Below are 19,648 nucleotides of genomic sequence, written 5' to 3'. Positions count from 1 at the left end.
GTACGTGGGGATGAAAAAGGACTCTCTGGCTGCAAATCCTGCTTTATCTATAACTGAACCCTAGAAGTGGGGAATAGTGTTGGCAATCTCTTGAGACTCCATTTTTACAGTAAATTATCCAGATAGCATTTTACCAAGTCAAATAAGCAGCTTTTACTATTAGAGGAAAAATGGTGGGAGCATAGAAATCATTCGTAACTAGGCAAGCACTTCATTTCAAAGAGATATATTACACACGTGCTCAGCTCTCCTAAGGAAGGCAAGGGGACCCCAGTGTTTAGATCGGACTGCAACGTAGCCACAATTTCTTCAGTATAAGACATTTTTCAAAAGTTCTTATTATATATTCGGTTCCTGAGCACTTTCGTTCCAAAAATTAGATGACAGCATACCCAGCTTTATTATGTCTCATAGTTTAAATGCTAAATGTCTTTGCTGGCTTACAATGAAATATACAGAATTAAATGTGTTTAGAATTACAACCTAAGCTTCATTCTATCCAGACAACTTCAGTGTAACATGTTTGGCTGAATGGTTTGTATTATGCATGAGTTTTAACCTCTACATTCCTTTTTACAATTTGTTAAACGTTTCCAGATTGTTTACAGTCTGTATTATTATTATTGTGAATTAAATTTGTATGCCACCATGTCATTCAATATCCTAGCTGTTTACAAGATAGATTTTAGTAAAACATCCATGTTAAAACAAACAAACAAAAAAACAAACAAAAAAATACAATAAAATTGATGCATGTTGAAAAATCTTCCATGCCTGAAAAACTATTAAAACTCATTGTTGGGGTTCTTACCCCAAATTAAGAGCAGTGAAAACTTTTCTGCAATTGTTCAATCTGGCTTAAAAGTCAGGAATGTATTTCAGGTAGTACTCTTTTAGTGATCACAACTGGGACCGCCGTGGTCATTAAGCAAAGCAGTCACTAAGTGAAACCATGACTGTGCTTATGATTTTATTTCAGCTTTCCTTTGCCCTACAGACCTGCAAAGGTCATAATGTTACTTTTTCATCACTGTTCTAACTGTGAATGGTTGCTAAGTGAGGCAGTCGCTAAACGAGGACTACATGTATTATTTCTTCATTTTTGACCCTCTTTTCAAAAACACAGTGGCCATTGTGAAAAAAATCTATCAGGAAATACACCGACAGTATCAGCAGGCTTCATTCTTCTGGCTTGTTTGCAGCAGGAAATGGCAATAAGATTCAAAATAACACCACAGGATGGGGGTAAGGAGGTATTTCTTAAAATTAAGCCAGATTGCTTTGAAAAGCATTCCCTGGAATCTACCCCTTATTTGTCATTCAGTCTACATTTATCCCTTGCCTTGTTCGAAATGGACCTTCTGCAACACACCACACACTCTTCAAGATTCAAAATCCTATTAGGAAAAAAAAACTTGTGGTAGTGTGAGAGAACTTACTTCCCTGGCCAAGGCCAGAAAGTTGCTGTTGAGCTGGACATTAGACATGATCTCTGTGAGATCCTCATACTCTTCTACATCCTCACTTAGCTCCAGAAAGACACCATGGCGACCCAGCATGAAGGCCATTTGCTTCTGAACCACTCTGCAAAAGAGCCACCAAACCAAAATTATTAACGCTAGGGTGGACGTCAAGATGGTGAAGATGAAATGTCATTTACTAAATCTCAGCCATATCCTGTTGGTGGCCTTCTATTTTTTTTTTTAAAGCTACAGACCCAGTGCTTTCCAAGCATACCAGCATCCCCCCAGAGATCTGGATAGCACCTACTCTCCTGGGATTCCAAAAAGCCCTTAAAACCTAGCTTTGGTCCCAGGCCTGAGGTTAATATGTTTGGAGGGGAGGGCTGTCACACTGTGTTTTAATGGCTCTTTTTAGTCCAGGCTGTTCTGTTTTGTCTATGTTTTTAATTAACTTAGCATTAGGTTTTGTAAGCTGCCCGGAGTCTGCTGGAATGGGCAGCTATAATAAATGTAATGAAATAAATAAATAAGATATCCCAACTCAGGAAGAGAATCATGATCACCGATAACACTTCGCTACGTTCACTGAAAGTCACCGTTCCTCATCCTAGCTTGTTTCCAAAAGTCAAGCAATATTAATTACAGCTAAGCAACATTTTAATTTCCACTAGAAGTTTATAATATTGGACCTGGATGATCAATTTCAGACTGTTATTACTATTCATTGTTTTATTTTGTACCTCTATTTCTTCTATTCTGGGATGAACTAAATTCCCATAATTCTTTGCTACTGGTCATAATAGATGGGGCCAAAAGGAGTTGAAACCCTAAATTTATGGAAGCAGGATACCTACACCTAGCTTTAACTGTTAAAAAGGTAATTGGAAATATGTCACTCTTTGACATAATCAAATCAGATTCCTTCTTTGCCGACAACTGCAATTCTATGTTCCCCTCAAAAAAATAGAGAAAAATTATGCATAATAAGTAAACATGCAGATTACTACAACGCACTCTGCACGGGGCTGCCCTTGAAGACCATTTCAAAGCTATAGCTGGTCCAGGATGCAGTGGCGCAGACATGGATGGGCACACTGCATTATATCCATATACCTTCACTCTTTATGAGCTGCACTGGTTGCCAGTTGGCTTCTGGCTGCAATTCAAGGTGCTGGTTATCATCTATAAAGCCCTACATGGCACAGAGCCTGGTTACCTGAAAGACCACCTGTCTCCGATAGTTTCTGCCCACCAGTGAGATCAAGCACAGGGGCCACACTCCAGGTCCCCTCAATCAAGCAATGATCCATCAATCAGAATCATTCTCTGTTGCAGCAACTTCCCTCGGAAACAGCATGCCCCGGAGTTCTGTGTGGCTCCCATCCTACAGCTGTTCCAGAAGTCCTTGAAAACATGGCCCTGCTCCCAGGCCCGGAGATAGGGTGGATGCTGAGCCTTTGTTAGCTTTTGCTGGTTTAGGGTATGTTTGGTTGCTTTGCTCTTCCAAATGCATCTTTTTTTTAATCTGTTGGGGCTTGTAAGCCCCTCAGTCTGTTGGCAGTCAGATGGACTCCAAATCAAATACATACATACAGATGTATTTGCCACACATACATGTTCAGAAATTAGCTTTTCCAGGCACAGAATTTTGGTTACCCTTCCACAGAAATCTGATTTTTCTAAGCAGAGATGATATGCAGGTCTATCAATAAGCAGTAGCCAGACATTGAAGATCTTGATCTCTTCTCCTGCCCCAATGAGGTTCTTAAAAGAAATACTGTACTTTGTATTTCATTCTAATCTACCTCTGGCCCTTTCATAAAGTTTAATTTTTCAAAGTAAGAGGATCTCTTTATAGTTAAGGAAGAGCTAATTTTTTAGAATGTCAGAAGGACTGGACAGGTCATGTCAACATTTATCAAATCCTTAACCAAGAGGCAGAGCTATCCACTGGCAGACCTTGGTCTGCATTCCCCCCATCTCTGCCTGTTCCAACCCTTCCATTAATCAGTTTAGGCTACCAGGCAAATTTTAGTTCATTCCCCTTCTTGATGTACAGTGTGAATCAATGGGTCCTTGGTCAAGCCTCCAGATTTCATTAGCACTATTCTCGATTCTTGTAACCCTCAATCCTGTGGATCTGTCAACAGCAGCCCGCTCGAGGGACCACTACTTACACATCTTTGCAGGAAATGAAGATGTTTTCTGCCAGTTCCATGTCATTCAGCATGAGGGCCAAGCGCAGGGCTTCAGGGTAACGATTGAACTTGCGGAAGATGCTAAGGGCACAACGAAGGAGGGCAGAATTCTCGGGCTCGGGAACATAGCTAACACAGCTGGAAAAATAAAACAGAGAGGCAGACAGACAATGAAGTTTGGCTAGCACTATGGCTATTAGCCAACTGGTCCCTTTTTCATTACAACAGTGTTGCACAATCTCATAGGGAAGCTCCCCAAACTTTGGCATGACCCCCAGTCCCTCTAAAACTTGCTGCCAAATTAGTTTTCAATATGCAATGGGAAAAATCATTAAACTCATGAAGAATATCCTTTGTAGGTGGGATGGGAGGGAAGAAAAACATAATGTACACATTCAGATACACAGGAGCCACAATTTGCCATGGTATCACCATGGAATAGTTGAAACAGGGAGTCCCCAGTTTAAGAACAAGTTCCCTTCCCAAGGTCTGTCCTTAAGTCGAATTTGTAAGTAAGCCAGAACAGTATTATCGTATAATACTGTATCAGTAGTATTGTGTATTTAACTTGAATCATTGTGTATTTAACTCAAATTTTGCTACAATAGGCTCCATTCTTAACTATGGGCCATCTGTAACCCATGTGTGCTTAACCCAGGGACCACCTAGACAGAAATCCTATTGAACGGCAAATTTCATTTCTATAGGAGTTACCTAAATTGGGAATCTTTCACAGAGTGGGGGGGGGAAGCATTTTAAAGAATGAGCTGATTGACTGATCTATTTTAGAAGTAGGGCTAATTATATCTATCTTATCAGATCCAGACACAACTCCAGCACAAAACGCAACAATGAGTGTACGTTTCAAGCCTGTCAGAAGGATTCGGGACTTGGGCTCTGAATACCCTAGACTTCAGCTCCCACATTGATAGCAATTCACATTTCTTTGCAATTTTATTTTGTAATATTCCTTGCCATATTAGGGCGCATCAATAGAATTAGAGTTTCTAAGACACAGGAAATAATAATTCCACTTCATTCTGTACCAATCAGACTTTATTTTGAGTACTGTTCTGAGCTCCACACTTGAAGGAGGAATCAAGTTCAAAAGCTGGGCAAAAGGGTCACCAAGACTTGAAACTAATTCTTATAAAGAGAGGAAGGAATTGGAAATGTTTAGTTTTGAGAAGGTGGATTGGTGAACAGGATAGCATTCTTCATGAATGTGAAAAGATGTCACACAGACGAAGGTCAGGATCTGTTCTGCATTGCTCCAGAGTGCAGGCAAAGAATAAAGGATTTAAGTTACAGGAATGCAAATTCCAATCCAATGTTAGGGGGAAAAAAACTCTGAAATAGTAAGTCAACAGTAGAACTGATTATCCAGAGAAATGTGACTAAGCAGAGGTTGGACAGCTATTTACCATGGATGTTTTAATCTGGATTGAGGGATTGCTTTCAATGGCCTAATTCACCCTTGCCGACTCTATGGGTTGAACTCCATGATTCCCCAAAAAGTCCAGCTCCCTACCTGGTCAAATAGAGACAGACTTTGGCATAGGCATTGTCATCAATATATTCCTCCAGCATATCCATCTGCTCAATCTCCATGAGCAAATCACAGGCCTCATGCTCAGCATTATGGGCCATGTTGTATGGCACAATCTCCTTCACAAGAGTTAGAAGCGTGTCCTTCTGGGTCTTGTCTGCCTCATCAATTTCCTGCCACTCCTTGGCCACTTCACCAGCTAGATGTCTGCAGAGGCAATGGAAGAAAATAGCATGATTTAAAAACAAACGAAACGAAACAAAAAACCCCTACACTATTCATTTTTGTCTGCCAAATGTATATCTCATTTTTCAGCAACTATGAAATTCTGGAGGTAACTTTACTGGGCTTGGATCTTAAATCTTCCCCATCTACTTTATTGTAAGGAAGACTTCAAATAAGAGATTATTTGTTGAAAGAGACATCAGCAGCCTTGGGTTAATAAAACACCTGCTGCAAGAGACTACTGACAAAGCAACTACTATAAATAAAGCTCAGACAATATTGACCAGGACATGACTTGAGAGTCTTCTGTTTGCTGTGTTGAACTCCGCAGATGAAAGGTGGTGTTTACCAATGAAAAAGAACTATACAGTTCAGAAGAACTATACTGCTGATTTCTAGCTGGTCAAACATCTCAGCTCGCTCCTTACCTGACATATTCATGTCCCCACGAAGCTAAGGGTTCCTGGGACCCCACCAACCGATATTTCAGACACTCTCGCTCTCCACTCATTGTCATGGCCAGAACAGATATTATGTCAGCAGCAAAACGCTATGAGGAGAAAGCTAATGTTAAGAATATGTCAAACAATATCTCTTGCTAATTCTTCCTAAAACTGAAAGATGGCAGTACGATCCTATGTTATACTTTGCGACCTGCCTGGATAAATAACAATAACCCAGTTCAGAACCTCCAGTGATAACTACACAATATTAAGTCCCACAAGAACCTTCTCTCCTAACAGAAAAATACTTTTGGTTTTCTAAAGCTAAAAAAGTGCACGTCTTCTTGTGCCCCCTTCTCAAAGGAATGAGCAACACACTCATTCTGCTTACAAATAAGTCCTCTTATAACACAACTACATAGGAAGCTTTTAAGTCATATTGGAAGAGCTCTCTTTGGCTCTACCTCACTTGCCACCCATTTTATGCTGTGCTATTTTGGAGAACATCCGAAAGTATACAGTGAATATATTGATCTTTGAAACAAAGAAAAGGAGCAAAGCAAGTAAATCTGTGTTTAGATTTGTGACAACAAGGAACCAATTCACTAGCTAGCTATTAGAAAGGACAAAAAAGTTTGCAAAGTACCACCAACACTTTCTCAAACCAATCCAGGTCACATACCTTGTTTTCCCCTGAAGCCATGCTTTCATAGATCTCTTTCAACTTGCCATAATGCGGCCGGAGGAATTTCAAGGGCTTAGGTACAGAAGTCATGGAAGTTGTGGAAGAACGTATCTGCCTGCGCAGCTCCTCCAGGGCAGGCCGATAAAGAGCAGTGTCGTGTTCCTACAATCAGATCAGCTGTTATGAGGGGGGAAAGGAAAATTTACCTCCCAAGCCCTCCCTGCAAGAGTGCTGCTTCTGTTAAATATTGCCAGTGTGCATCAATCCACACCTTTGCTACGGGACCTGCACTAAGAGCACATTTACTAGAAACAGGCATAACTAATTTGTTAAGAGTCCTATTGGATGAGATGAATGGTCCATTCAGTCCATCATTCTTGGTCACATGACAATCAGTCAAAAATAACCAGGAACTTCACAAACATTTGAAGGAGGATGAACACTTTCCTCCGTGTTACTTTCTCCACTGTCCAACAGGAAGGGGCCCAAGCCATTAAGACTTTTCTCAGAAGTTCCTTTTGTGGAACCCTCCCTTTTAGGAATAAGGCATGTGATAACTGCCCCATTTTATTTTGTGCTACTTTGGAGATCATCTAAAAATGCAGTTAATATATTACAATTTGAAAGAAAAAAAATGGTGCAAAGAAAGTTTTAGATTTGTGACAACTGTGAACCAATCCAAACATTTGTTTTACTTGAAGTATCTGAACCCCCCTCGCATTCCAAAGGACTTTGGGCAGCAAACAATGTTAAAATTACTATAATAACAAGCCCACAATTGTTGTCAGAAAGAGTGCATCCTACAGAGGACTGACACTGCAATGTGTGCTGTATGGAAGCTCCATAGGCCCTGGACTTGGAGAAGCAGTACACTCTGATTGATATTCCACACGTTCATAGTCAAGAACAAGAACTTACTCCCAAGCGCTCCACAAGCATTTCCAGCTCATCTTGTAGCTGTTTGTCTTCCTCTGACTGCAAGGAACGAAGGAACAGATGTGAAAATCCAGGCCCCTGTGAAATCGTAAATCTTTCAACTATTCTGAACTGCAGCTCAACTGATGGATGAAACAGGAATACAAAGCAGCGCAACAGCAGGGAGATGATGGCGCCGCAATTTAATCATTCACACAAGTGAAGACAAAAAGAGAGGAAATTCAAGCAGTGAGAGAAATCTTCCTTGAGCCCACTGAGAAAAATAACAACAAACCACAGGCTTAACCTCACAGACACAACCATTCATTTGAATTTCGGGCAGATGTGGCAAGTAAACCAAGCCAGAGAGGAACAGGGAAGGATCACAGTTGCTGCTTACTGTTGCCCTAAGTATTTAATCTCTCACAAGCCCCCCATCTCAGTAACAGGTTTTTAATGACCAGACCTCCCTTTCGCTCCCCAGGGTGGCAATTCCAGGAAGGGCCTTGAAGACTCTGAAAGGGGCAGGTGACCAACCAGCCACAGAGGGCCTCCTTTGGCTTCCAAGCTCGTTGCCAGTCCTGGGAGGAGGTGTCCTTTAAGGCAGGGTTGCTCAACTTTGGTGACTGGAAGATGTGTGGACTTCAACTTCCAGAATTCCCCAGCCAGCCATGCTGGCTGGGGAATTCTGGGAGTTGAAGTCCACACATCTTCGAGTCGCCAAGGTTGAGCAACCCTGCTTGAAGGCACCGGGAAGCTCCTTCCTTATCACCACCGTCCAAACGCTCGCTTCGCTGCTCTCCGAGGTCTCCTATCCAGCAGCACGGGCTCGGGCTGGCCCGCCTGCCCGGGGCAAAGAGAGGGCCCAGCGCCGGATCCCAACCGGCCATTCATCCGCTTCTCAGGAGGAGGAGGAGGAGGAGGAGGAGGACGGCTCGTCCTCCGCACGGAGGCAGATCTAACCAGCCGTCGCCCAAGACGCAGCCCTGGAACGGGTCCTTCCCCCGGCCAGGAAAACGGGCTCGTTTCCGTTCGGGTCGCGGTCGCCACTCTGCACATGCTCAGAAGCACGGCGTTTCTCTGCCAGCCCTGCCGGGACGGGATGGCAGGCGGGGAAGGACTCAGCAGGGGCCTCCAGCCCGGAGCGCGGACGCAGGGCCGGACGACGCCGGGCCAGGCGCGCTCCCCGGTTCCGGGCCTGGCCGTGACTCAGCGCGCCTCCCTCGGCGCCCCGCCGGGCTCTCACCAGCTCCTGCTCCTTGTCCACCGCGGGGGTGTTTGGATCCTTCTTGTCCTTGCTCCAGGGCCCCGCCAGCTTGTCGTCCCCGGCGCCCGGCGCCGAGCCGCCGGCCTGAGACCGCCTTTGACAACCGCCGCCGCCGCCGTCCTCCATCGCAGCCGCTTCCTCGCAGGGGCCGACGGAGGCAATGCGCAGGCGCCGGGGCGACACCGGGGCGGAGCCTCGGCGGGCCAATGCGCGCAGAGGGAGAGAGAAGGAGCGCGGCGCCGGCGGCCGTAGGCGGGGCTGGGTGGCAGGGGTGGGGCGAGGGGGTAGGGGTGGAGCCAGGCCAGCAGAGGGGGCGGGGCGAAGGCCACGTGCAGATCGCCCAGTAACTGCCGCCGGTGGGTCTCTCCTCCGCTTTTTATTGTGTTAGTATAAATCTTGATACAACGTGTTATTTCATTACAATGATATTTATTATTTATTTATTTATTTATATTTCAAATTCAGATACCGCCCATCTCACGAAGAAGTGACCCTGGGCGGTTCACATAAAAATGTATATAAAATTATACAATATACTTAAATTCTTTAGTTTAGTTACCTATTAGTTAGATACCTTAGGGCAGGGTTCCTCAACCTTGGCAACTTTAAGACTTTAAGCTTGGCTGGGGAATTCTGGGAGTTGAAGTCCACCCATCTTAAAGTAGCCAAGGTTGAGGAACCCTGCCTTCGAGTACTGAATATAGAGAAGAAGGAAGAAAAAAGTGGATATTCTGTCAAAATTAGTTACAGTTTGGGATATTAAGGTTACAAGCATTAGGATAAATTGGCTTTTTCATTCAGAATTAACTATAACCTTGGAAATGAAGAGATGAAGGAAGGGCATACATCAAGGGATTTGTTCTGCAGGGGGGTGAGTCTCTTGATGTGCCATTCAGGAAACTGTGTGTACAACATGGCAGGGTTTAAACATTAATAACGAAAATAAAGAGGACTTGGAGGGTGGGGAAAACCTTCTACATGAACTGTGCTTGAGCCAAAAGCTCTGCCTCGTCTTTGTAAGTAGAGAACCGGGGCGGGAAGCAAAAAAAGGTCTGAAAATTGATTTATCAGAGAAATTGCCGAAGAGTTCCATTTCTTAACAGTTGCTTTTTAAGTTGATGCATAGAAAGATAGAAGTGCTCCAGGTTGTCCATGGAAGGACAGCAAATGGAGACATAAACGAATTAGTAAAAGGAAGAGAACCGTCTCACTCTGCAGGTTCAGTTTTCAGCCGTCCCTGAGCATGACAAAAATAAAAAAGGTCAGAAGTACCATTTCACTGATTGAGGGACTAGACATTTCCTGCAACAAAATCTCTAATCAAATCTTTGACATCTTTTCTTTTTTTCTGGATATAAGCGCTCTCTATTTAGGTGTATCAAGCGGGGGACAATGCACACCACTGTTTTTGCGCAAAGTCGATGGTTTCCTTGCAGGATCTGAGAACGTAAAATAGGTCTAACTGAATAACCCAAGTTGAGCAGGTTGTGTAACTGTGTTCCCTTCTTCAACGAAGGTTCTCCAAGTTTCTGTTCTTTTTTTGTTATGCCTTTCTCCTCGATCACGGGACGTCATTTGGCTTAAAATATACCATCTCTACCCTGATGACAGCCAGGTGTGTTGCTTTTCCTCTGCGATAAAAGAGGATGTGCCGACTTTCCTGACTAGATGCCTCTCAAACATCTTGTCACAGAAGACTGAGCATCGGTAAAACTCAATATAAAGAAGACCAAGATTCTAGTAGTTCAGCAGGTCCATCTTCCTCCTCCTTTAAGACCGTGGTTCTGAAACTCAGGGTAATTTGGGCCTATCATGGGGGGAATGGAGCAATCTGTAAGTTTCAACAACAGAATCTACTTTTTTTTTTTTTTTTTTGAGGGGGGTTGCATTGACATTATTCAAGACCAGGAAAAGGGGTAGTTGGGTCAAACAGTTTAAGAATCACTGCTTTGTTCCCTTCCTTCTGCTTCCAGATACCATGGCTAGGAACTTCAGAGTTGTGCTAGGTGGTGTATTCGCCATTTATAGTGGCAACTGCGAGAACGTGTCTTGCTTCACTTACTGAACATCTGCTGAATTTGGTGGCCCTTGTCCTGCTCTTTTATTAGTTCACGATCTGGTGGAGCCCTGTTTCTCAGTCATAGCAACTTTAAGACGGGCGGACTTCAACTCCCAGAATCCTCCAGCCAGCACGGGAAGCTTTTTGTTGTCGTGAATCTTACTAGCCATATTAGTGGGGAATCAAATGTAGGGTGTTATCATTGGACACGTGTTATTTTTACTCTGATTGTAGAGATATTTTATTGCTTTCGTATTAGATTTAACTGTTGGTAGGGTTTGCTTGTTAATTTTGCTCGTGGTTGGACGTGGAGGGGTGTGTTATAATTAAAATTGTGTGGCTGGATGTGTTTGGAAACACAGCCTTTGGCATTAACCAGGTCTCTCCCCTTCCCTTCCTCAGCTGACAACTGACTCCTCACTATACTTGTGATCTTTCCCAAGGATCCAGGAATTCAATCCTCTAACCCAGTGTTTCTCAACCTGGACAACTTTAAGATGTCTGGACTTCAACTCCCAGAATTCCCCAGCCAGCATGCTGGCTGGGGAATTCTGGGAGTTGAAGTCCAGACATCTTAAAGTTGTCCAGGTTGAGGAACACTGCTCTAACCTTACACTCATCAGTCCCCGATGAACTGCTGTTATTTTCTCTGACATTTACTAGATCTGGGTGGCAAAAATCCAGACAACACAGGAAGATGGTTTTCTTTTGGCAACTCAGGCCTAGTGATATTTCTGGGGTTCTTCTGCAGCAGTCCTCCTTTTTGGTCCTAATTCTGTGTTCCTGCCTCCCTCCTTCTCTCTCTTCCTTTGCAACCTGGCTGTGCACACACAAGTTCCTGAACTGGGTTACTGAGTGTCTGAGATTTGTTCAAAGCTTTGAATCATGACTTTACCAACCAGCTGGGTTTGTTCATGTAACCAAGGTAAACACGAGCCAACCTTCGGGTGTTTATTGATTTATTATATTGATTCACACAGCCGTCTCTCTTGCCGGTGGCAACTCCGGTTGGCAAGATTAAAAACCACGAAAAACAAAAGAAAGCACCAGCAAGAAAATACAATAATAACAGAATGATTTCCAAGGGCGATCTCACGGAGTCCATACAAACAACAGTCGTACTGAAAATCAGATGGATGTTATCCGGTGTAATTTATTGTAATGTGCAAAGACAGCCCTTGTTCTGGACAAGTAATGTGATTGTCTGGCACAAGACTCGTTCTATGTCACTATTGGATCCGTTCGGCTTTTATGTCCTGATAACTTGGTTAGCGTTCCAGCCCTGGGAGCTTGCCTTGATTGGCTCCTGGATGAGCTTTTTCTCAATATTTCGTCTTTCTTTTCTTGAGCAACGCATGTTGCCGAGGAGCTGCCAACTGGAAAGTAAGGACAAGGGTGTGGAGTTTTCTATGGAAGCTCTGGATATATTTGGAATTTGAGAAATGCGTTGTGGGTACTCTCTGAAAATGACTGCCATGGAGACATGACCAGTTGCAAAGGTTAGGAAATTGCTGTCTTTTCATTAGAGCAGGGTTTCTCAACCTCAGTGACTTTAAGACGGGTGGACTTCAACTCCCAGAATTCCCCAGCCAGCCATGCTGGCTGGGGAATTCTGGGAGTTGAAGTCCACCTGTCTTAAAGTCGCTGAGGTTGAGAAACCCTGCATTAGAGCCTTTTCTACTCTTGGAGGAGCCTCCCTGTTATCCTACTTACCTGTGATCTTTTCCTGGACAGGTGATCCCCCTTCCAAACTCAACCTTGGCTGGCTGTGCCTAACCATTTCTATTCATGGAACCCATCTGAGGTTCACCAGCATTTCTGGAAATGAAGCTGATGTGGAGGCTGGTGTCATTTCACAGTATTCTGGTCTCCTGTTTCCATTTACACGGTCTTAGGTGGCCCTGAGAGAAACTCTTGCCCGGCACATCTGAACATAAGCATCTGATCAAAGTCCTGATGATGTCCCATGCAACGTATTGTGCAATGATGTAAAGATGCGTGTGACATCATTTGCTGCCCCCTGCAGACAATCATACCCTGGAAAGCACCAGTTAGCGAAGGTGGCCTAGGTCTTTTCAAATTTTTTTTCATCCAACAAGGTTTATTGTTTTAGATTTGTTTTAGATTTTATCCCGCCTTTGCTATTTTTATAAATAACTCAAGGCAGCGAACATCCCTAATCCTCCTTCCTCCTCCTATTTTCCCCACAACAACCCTGCGAGGTGAGTTGGGCTGAGAGAGAGTGCCTGGCCCAAAGTCACCCAGCCGGCTTAACCTAGTTACCGAATTAACCCACTTTGGGACTTGCGTAGTGCATTGAATCATAAAGCCACCCAATAAACTAAGCGCATTCAATAGGCCAAGCCACATGTACGCAAACACACGAAAAATACCCTAACCAAGGCCAACAGGAATCAAGCCTAGCATGTTCCAGTGTATCTGACCTGGTTAACTGGGTTGTGGGCCAGAGTCATTGGCTAACTAGCCAATTTTGATTGCTGGATTTGTTGTTATTCTATTGTGGCCCTTTTGGGACTGCTCATGGATTATTGTGCTTCACAGTTCTTTTAATGAATGTTTAGCCGCTGACAGAGCTGTTTGCAGATGAGAAGCGTGTGTGTGCGTGTATTATTGGGGGGCTGGATAGCGTAGTGGTTAGAGTGCCACCCTTTGACACGGGAGACCGGGTTCATATCCCGGCTGGTACCTCCCTTACCAGTAGGTACCAACTGGGATTGATTTGTTCATGACTTGACATGAATAAACCATACATGGATGAGACAAGAGAACCTGGAATTGATGGAAAGCTACTACAACAGCAGTCCTAATGAGAGGGGACATATGAAACGTATGAGGGAACTATGGATGGACAGAAGACGTACATCCACACTAACTGAGAAACAGCTAGTTACCCAATTCTTCAATGTAGTGAAGAGGAAGCTGCTCTCACAACTTGAGGTAGACCAACTACACATTATATCCTGGACTCAAGAAGACCCAGAAGGACAACTGGATGTGCAGCCAACACCTGAAGCTGGAATGTCACTGCCACACAGACACACACACACACACACACACACACCCATTACAGAGCACAGCAGCTGATATGAGGCATAAGATCACAGACTAACTAGACAAGGACCAGAAGACAGTGGTGGTGATAGATGTAGTGGTGCCAAGTGACAGCAACATCAGGAAGAAGGAGGATGAGAAGCTGGAGAAGGACCAGGTCCTGAAGGAGGAACTAGAGAGGATGTGGGAAGTCAAGGCCAAAGGGGTCCCAGTGGTGGTAGGAGCCCTGGGGGCCGTGACTCCTAAGCTGGCCGAGGGGATCCAGCAGATCCCAGGAGCAACATCAGAGCTCTCTGTGCAGGGCTAGGAACAGCTCAGATCCTGCGCAGAACCCTCAGACTCCCAGGCCTCTGGGAGAGGACCCGAGACTGAGGAAGACACAGACCACCCACAGGGGTGAGAGGGGATTTTAATAAATGTCTGTATGTCTGCATGTGTCCATATATGTAATGTGGATAATGTGGGCTTGCTTTAGTCATTGTCCAGTTTGTACCATCTTTTGCTCTTTGCGTTTATCATTGTATTATTTTATCGTTCTGTACGCTTTTAATTTGTGAACTGCCTGGAGTCACTGGATCTCGGGCGGTGTAAAAATGTAATAAATAAATAAATAGCGTTTCATTAGCCAAAAACATGAACATGAAAGAAAGGCAATTTGTCCCTGGCTGATACATGTTTTCTTCGGATGTTACTAAACACGCTCTTCCTGGTAAGTGACACTCTTATCTGGCACTTTTCTCCCTGTGACTCAGAGCTCATTCTCACCATATATTTTATAGACAAAAGCAATGAAATGCCAAGTCCCTCCACGTTGAGCTCCAGATAGCATAATACGAAATGCTTGCTTTAATTACTGATTACTTCTGACCTTTCGTTCTTTGCGAAATAGCCCTTGAAAGTTTTAGCTGTGGTAGTTTTATTTAGGCATACCACAGCAGACCTGTAAAAATCCAAATGACTTTTGGATGGCGGCAGAATTTTCTGTACTCTTTACTGCCACCTCGTGGCCATTCCAATCTTTGCAGCCAGATAAGATGGCTCTAGTTTTGTTTCACGTTCAATAAAGAAAATGAAGAAAGCCTCAGTGGAAGCGAAATTATTACAGAGCAGGGAATAGGAACTACCTCAGGAGTAACTGAGGAGGCTATTTATCAGCTTGGCTGCTCGCTGCCACGCTCAACAGAAACCAGTTTCAGGGCAGAAGTTACAAGCAGGAAACTTTTCATTACAAACCCAGAATTCCATAAAACCCCTTTAGCGTTTTGCCAGTTCAAAGAAAGCTTCAGAGGTTGCTGCTGTAATTTCAGATTCGTTGAAGGAACAGCCACAAATCAGGCCTGAAAGCAAGATGTTGGTAATAACTGTGGGGTTCACAAAACACGCTGACGCATTTCGTTTCGGATTGACACGTACAAACTTGCCACTTGTTTCTCCCTAAAAAGTGAGGTGAGCAACTTGGCACTTCTAGGCCAAAGAGCCAACATTGGAGTGATCTCGATCAATGAGCCTCAAAATCCTCAGATTAGGAAACAGATTGGATCTGATTCCATGCACATTGCTAAGTGTTTAGTGGCTTAGACCCCCCGCATCTTTAGGGGATAGGACCCATGAATTGGAAAGCTCCACTGTGAAATAAAAGGAAACAGAATGGCTTACTGGAATTGTTAACTCTCTGATGGCCTTGAGGACTTCTTAGAATTGGTTGCCATCTTTGGAACTCTTGGAGAGTTTCCACCACGTTGCCAGTCCTGATGTTCTTGGTCGCAGTTCGCTTCTGGATGGGCACTGCTGCCAGCCAGCCATTTCTTCTATTCCTGTTCTCTGCGGCGTAAGGCCTTATCTTTCCCAGGAATCTGCTTCAATCACCCTTCCAGACGAAAATGTCCCAATTCATCTGTCCTCCATTGTCCCATCCCCATCCCCACTTTTCCTGTCTTTTTTATTTTACGTGCCCAGCCCAGTTGCTTTCTCACACCCTGCAAGCCCACAGGCTCTCTTACAGTTCCGTCTAACCAGGCTGCAATATTCCGGTTGCTTCTTCATCATCGGGGTTTCAAAGAGAGGAACAATTTTTTGTAATCAGAGCTGTTGGGATGGCTTTTGTTTTCATTTTAGATGCTCCTTGCTTTGCACGTGAATTCTCAACTCCCAGAATTCTCAGCGATGGGCATGCTGATGGGGAATTCTGGGAGGTGAAGTCTACTCCTTGGGAAGCAGCCAAGGCTGAGAAACAGCGGCTTAGAGTTTTATTTGAATACAGAGGCCGTGGCTTCCAAACCAAGGTTTGTGGCCTAATGCATTGTGCAAATTCAGCTATTCAGAAAATGAAGTAGATAAAGAATAGCTTAGCACAGTGTTTCTCAACCTTGGCAGCTTGTGGACTTCAACTCCCAGAATTCCCCAGCCAGCCTTGCTGGCTGGGGAATTCTGGGAGTTGAAATCCACACATCTCCAAACTGCCAAGGTTGAGAAGCACTGGTTTAGTATGATGAATGAAGCCTGTCAATAAATCAGCACTGAAACTTCGGCTTTTGACCTTTCGGTCCTGATTTCTGGAGCTAAAGCGCCCGGTTATTCTTAAGAAAGCCTCTGGATGCCCGGATCGCCCGCCTTCAATGCAGTCGATGTGCCACGGAGGTGCGTAGCCTGACTGTGAGTGTTGAAGGGCAAATCCGGAGAACCTGAGTCCCCCGAGCAAGAACAGAATCAGAAACCGGGCCAGGGAGGAGAGCAGGGCGTCCCGGGCCACCTGTCCCACGATTCGCAGGTGAGCGTCCCCAGATCCCGCCACCCATCACAAGCGAGCGGGCTGGGTCGGCGGGCGAGCGTGCGGCGGTTCCGCATCCGCGAGGACTCGAAACTTGAGATGGGGATCCGGCTCTAAGACGGCCCTTCTCTGAAAGTCAAGAAATCCGGCGAGGCGGGCGGCCAGGACGCCGCGGATGCGCAGGCGAGGGTCGGGAGAGCGCGCGGGAGCCCCCAGCTCGCCCGGGCGGCCGCTGAGCCCGCGCCCGAGGACCCGAGCCGGCGGCGGCGGCGGCGGCGGCATTGCAGGGCCTGCCGCTGCTCCGCGGCGCGGTCCCGAGCGCGCTAACCTTGCCCTTCCCGAGGACTGGCGGCGGCGGCGGCGGCGGCAGCGGCGGCGGCGGCATCGCAGCCCTTGAGCGGCGGTCTCCGCGTGGCGCGCTGGGCAGGGAGGGACGGGAGGCCAGCTGTCCGCCCGCGGCCCCCTGGTGGAGCGGCTCCGCATGGCCCGCGCGCCGGACTCCGCCGCTGCTGCCACCGCCCCTGCCGCTACCCGGCTCGCCCCCGGCTGGCTACGGAGGTAGAGGCAGCGGCCGTCTCCTCGTCCCTCCCGGTCGCCAGCATGAACGTCGCTCTCCAGGACCTCGGCAACAGCGTGAGTTGCGGCGGCGGCGGCGGCGGCGGCGGCCCACCCGTCCCCGGCGGCCGCTGCTTTCGGGGAAGGGAGGCAGGGGGCCCGGGGAGCCGCGCGGGGGGCGGGCTTGTTTTCGAAGAGCGCGGCGGAGGGCCGGGCCGGGCGCGCGGGCAAATGAGCCGCCGCGCAACCGCCCGGGTCTACCTGCCCTGGCCAAAGGCGGAGGCGCTTTGGAAGGGACGGAGGGAAACGCGGTGCCCGCAACTTTGATCCTTCGCCCCCGCCCTCTCCGTGCCCGGGCGCTACATTTCGGAGCTCGGGACCTTCGTCGCGATTGCTCTTGCGCCGGGACACGCGCGCCCGCGCCCAGCGCCGTGCTTCCAAGGTCGGGGGCTGGAGAGCACGGACGCCTTTCCAGCCCGGCCGGCCCCGTTTGAGTCAAGCGCGAGCCCCTCCCTGCTGAACTCCGTGGGATGGACCCCCAGACACGAGGGGCATAGCCCAGGGCCATTTCCTTAACGGACCAGTGGCCTCATCAGCTTCACTTCCGATGCCCACTAGCCTTGCTTGGGTGCCTGGTCCACAGCTCCCATTCCATGGCCTCCCTTCTCATGGTCAACCTTCAAAAGCTGACTGTAGTTATGCATTAATGAGCCCTTGTGTGGTGTCAAGGGTGGGTGAGGGTTCAGAAGTGGCACACCTTGGTTGTCTGATTGCCAGGGCTCGGTAGTTGAGAGGCTCCCAGCTGGAGAGACCTGGGCTGTCCAGAACTTTTGGAACTGGTGGGCTCTGGAGAGTAGAAGGAACCCGAGTTGGGACCTGGAATCTAATGCTGACCTAGAGGTGCTTGGTGCTAACGTGGAGTCATGGTTAAGTTCTGGAGAAGGACTTAGTTCACCCTAAGCCTGTGGTTACTTTAACCCAGCGTTTCTCAACTGTGGCAGCTTGAAGATGTGTGGACTTCAACTCCCAGAATTCCCTAGCCAGCAGTCCACACATCTTCAAGCTGCCAAAGTTGAGAAACACTGGTTTAATCAAATCACAGAGTGTATGAGTTGGAAGAGATCATAGAGATGTTCTGCTCCAATACTTGCTCAGTGTGGGAAGTCGCTAAACCAGTGTTTCTCAACCTTGGCAGCTTGAAGATGTGTGGACTTCAACTTCCAGAATTCCCCAGCCAGCAAAGCTGGCTGGGGAATTCTGGGAGTTGAAGTCCATACATCTTCAAGCTGTCAAGGTTGAGAAACACTGAGCTGAACCATCCTCAGCAAGTGCCTCCCCCCCCCCTCCTCCTCCCCATTTGAAAGGCACCAGCAGTGGAGAAGGGAGTCCAGCCTTGTTCCACTTCTTACCAGCCTGTGCCATCAGGAAATTCTTCCTAATCATCCTGAATCATTCTGTTTTTGAAGTTTCAGTTCATCGGTCCTTTTCTACCCATTAGTCCATTCTTGTATCTTGCCTCAGTTTTCTCTTTCTTAAGCTAAATGGGGCCCACACCTTTGACCATCTCAGTGGGTTTGATTTCCAGGTCAATGGGACAAACCCAACCTTGAAAACTAGGATGGAAGGTAAACAAGGAGAGAGTTGGTGGAGCCCAGGGCAGGACTTTATGTGTCCCTGGCCTGAAGTTTCATTCACTAGTTTACTGAGAGTCCCATCAAGGTGACCATCGTATCCTGCAGATTTCAGGATTTCAGCTAATCCCATTGTGGGGTTCTCCTAGCCTGTTTCATATGGCCACCTTCCAATCTTATTACTTTTATTTATTTATTCATCCAATGTATATGGCCCCCCATGAAAAAATGACTCTGATTCCCCTCATCCCTGAGTACTTAGAAGTGAAGATTTTCATCCCAACCTCCTTGGTCACTATCTCATGGACTTATTGGTGCAGGTGTCAGTTCATTTGGAACCTTGTGAATTGTGGCTTTTTGACAATGGCCTGATCAGGAGGGGAACACATCAACATGTGTTAATGGGTAACAGCTGAAAAGAATGATGGGAACCTTCTTAGAAAGCCTCTGGCACCTTCTTTTCCCAGAAGTATTGCCCCATCAGTGGTCAAAAGGACATGTCTTCTTCTGGAAGGCCATTAGCTCAGCTCATTATGTGGCCTCTTGAAGGTTTCCTTCACTCTCCTCGCACTGCTGTGGCTTTATGTGGGGTTGTTTTCTAATGTTAAGCTAACTTTTTTGCAGAGTCCCCAGATGTGAGATGAGTGATAATGCTGGTGAGCAAAAGCAGATGTTTGTGGTGTCCCTGATTTTAATGCAGGGCCTGTGAGAGAACTTTAGAGAAACCTGCAAGACGGGGCATTTGATCTTTGACATCTCTCTACTATACCCCCCAAATGGGGGTTGATTGATCAGTTAAGAAGACACTTTGCTGAGATC

At 46.4% G+C, this 19,648-nt stretch overlaps 2 protein-coding genes across 2 annotated transcripts in view; one reads left to right on the top strand and one right to left on the bottom strand.

Moving 5' to 3' along the window:
• The window catches only part of PSMD2 (proteasome 26S subunit ubiquitin receptor, non-ATPase 2), a 28,298-nt gene extending 19,386 nt beyond the window's left edge, over window positions 1-8,912 (bottom strand). Inside the window, exons 1-7 of the mRNA XM_007432882.3 lie at window positions 8,725-8,912; window positions 7,482-7,538; window positions 6,561-6,725; window positions 5,864-5,985; window positions 5,193-5,417; window positions 3,641-3,799; window positions 1,440-1,584 (exon numbers count right to left, since the gene is read on the bottom strand). Of these exons, the coding sequence (XP_007432944.2) occupies window positions 1,440-1,584; window positions 3,641-3,799; window positions 5,193-5,417; window positions 5,864-5,985; window positions 6,561-6,725; window positions 7,482-7,538; window positions 8,725-8,871 (1,020 nt within the window). The 5' untranslated portion in view covers window positions 8,872-8,912. The remainder of the gene's footprint in view (window positions 1-1,439; window positions 1,585-3,640; window positions 3,800-5,192; window positions 5,418-5,863; window positions 5,986-6,560; window positions 6,726-7,481; window positions 7,539-8,724) is intronic.
• Window positions 8,913-17,038: 8,126 nt separating this feature from the next.
• Window positions 17,039-19,648, top strand: part of ECE2 (endothelin converting enzyme 2) — a 59,332-nt gene continuing 56,722 nt past the window's right edge. The window contains exon 1 of the mRNA XM_088131788.1: window positions 17,039-17,276. Coding sequence (XP_087987914.1) covers window positions 17,244-17,276 — 33 coding nt within the window. The 5' untranslated portion in view covers window positions 17,039-17,243. The remainder of the gene's footprint in view (window positions 17,277-19,648) is intronic.

The sequence above is a fragment of the Python bivittatus genome, unplaced genomic scaffold (assembly GCF_059951505.1).
Source record: "Python bivittatus isolate LINGU-HERP-01145 unplaced genomic scaffold, Pbiv_v1 ctg000980_np1212, whole genome shotgun sequence".
Classification (NCBI taxonomy): Eukaryota; Metazoa; Chordata; class Lepidosauria; order Squamata; family Pythonidae; genus Python; species Python bivittatus.
This window is presented reverse-complemented; position numbering and strand designations above follow the sequence as displayed.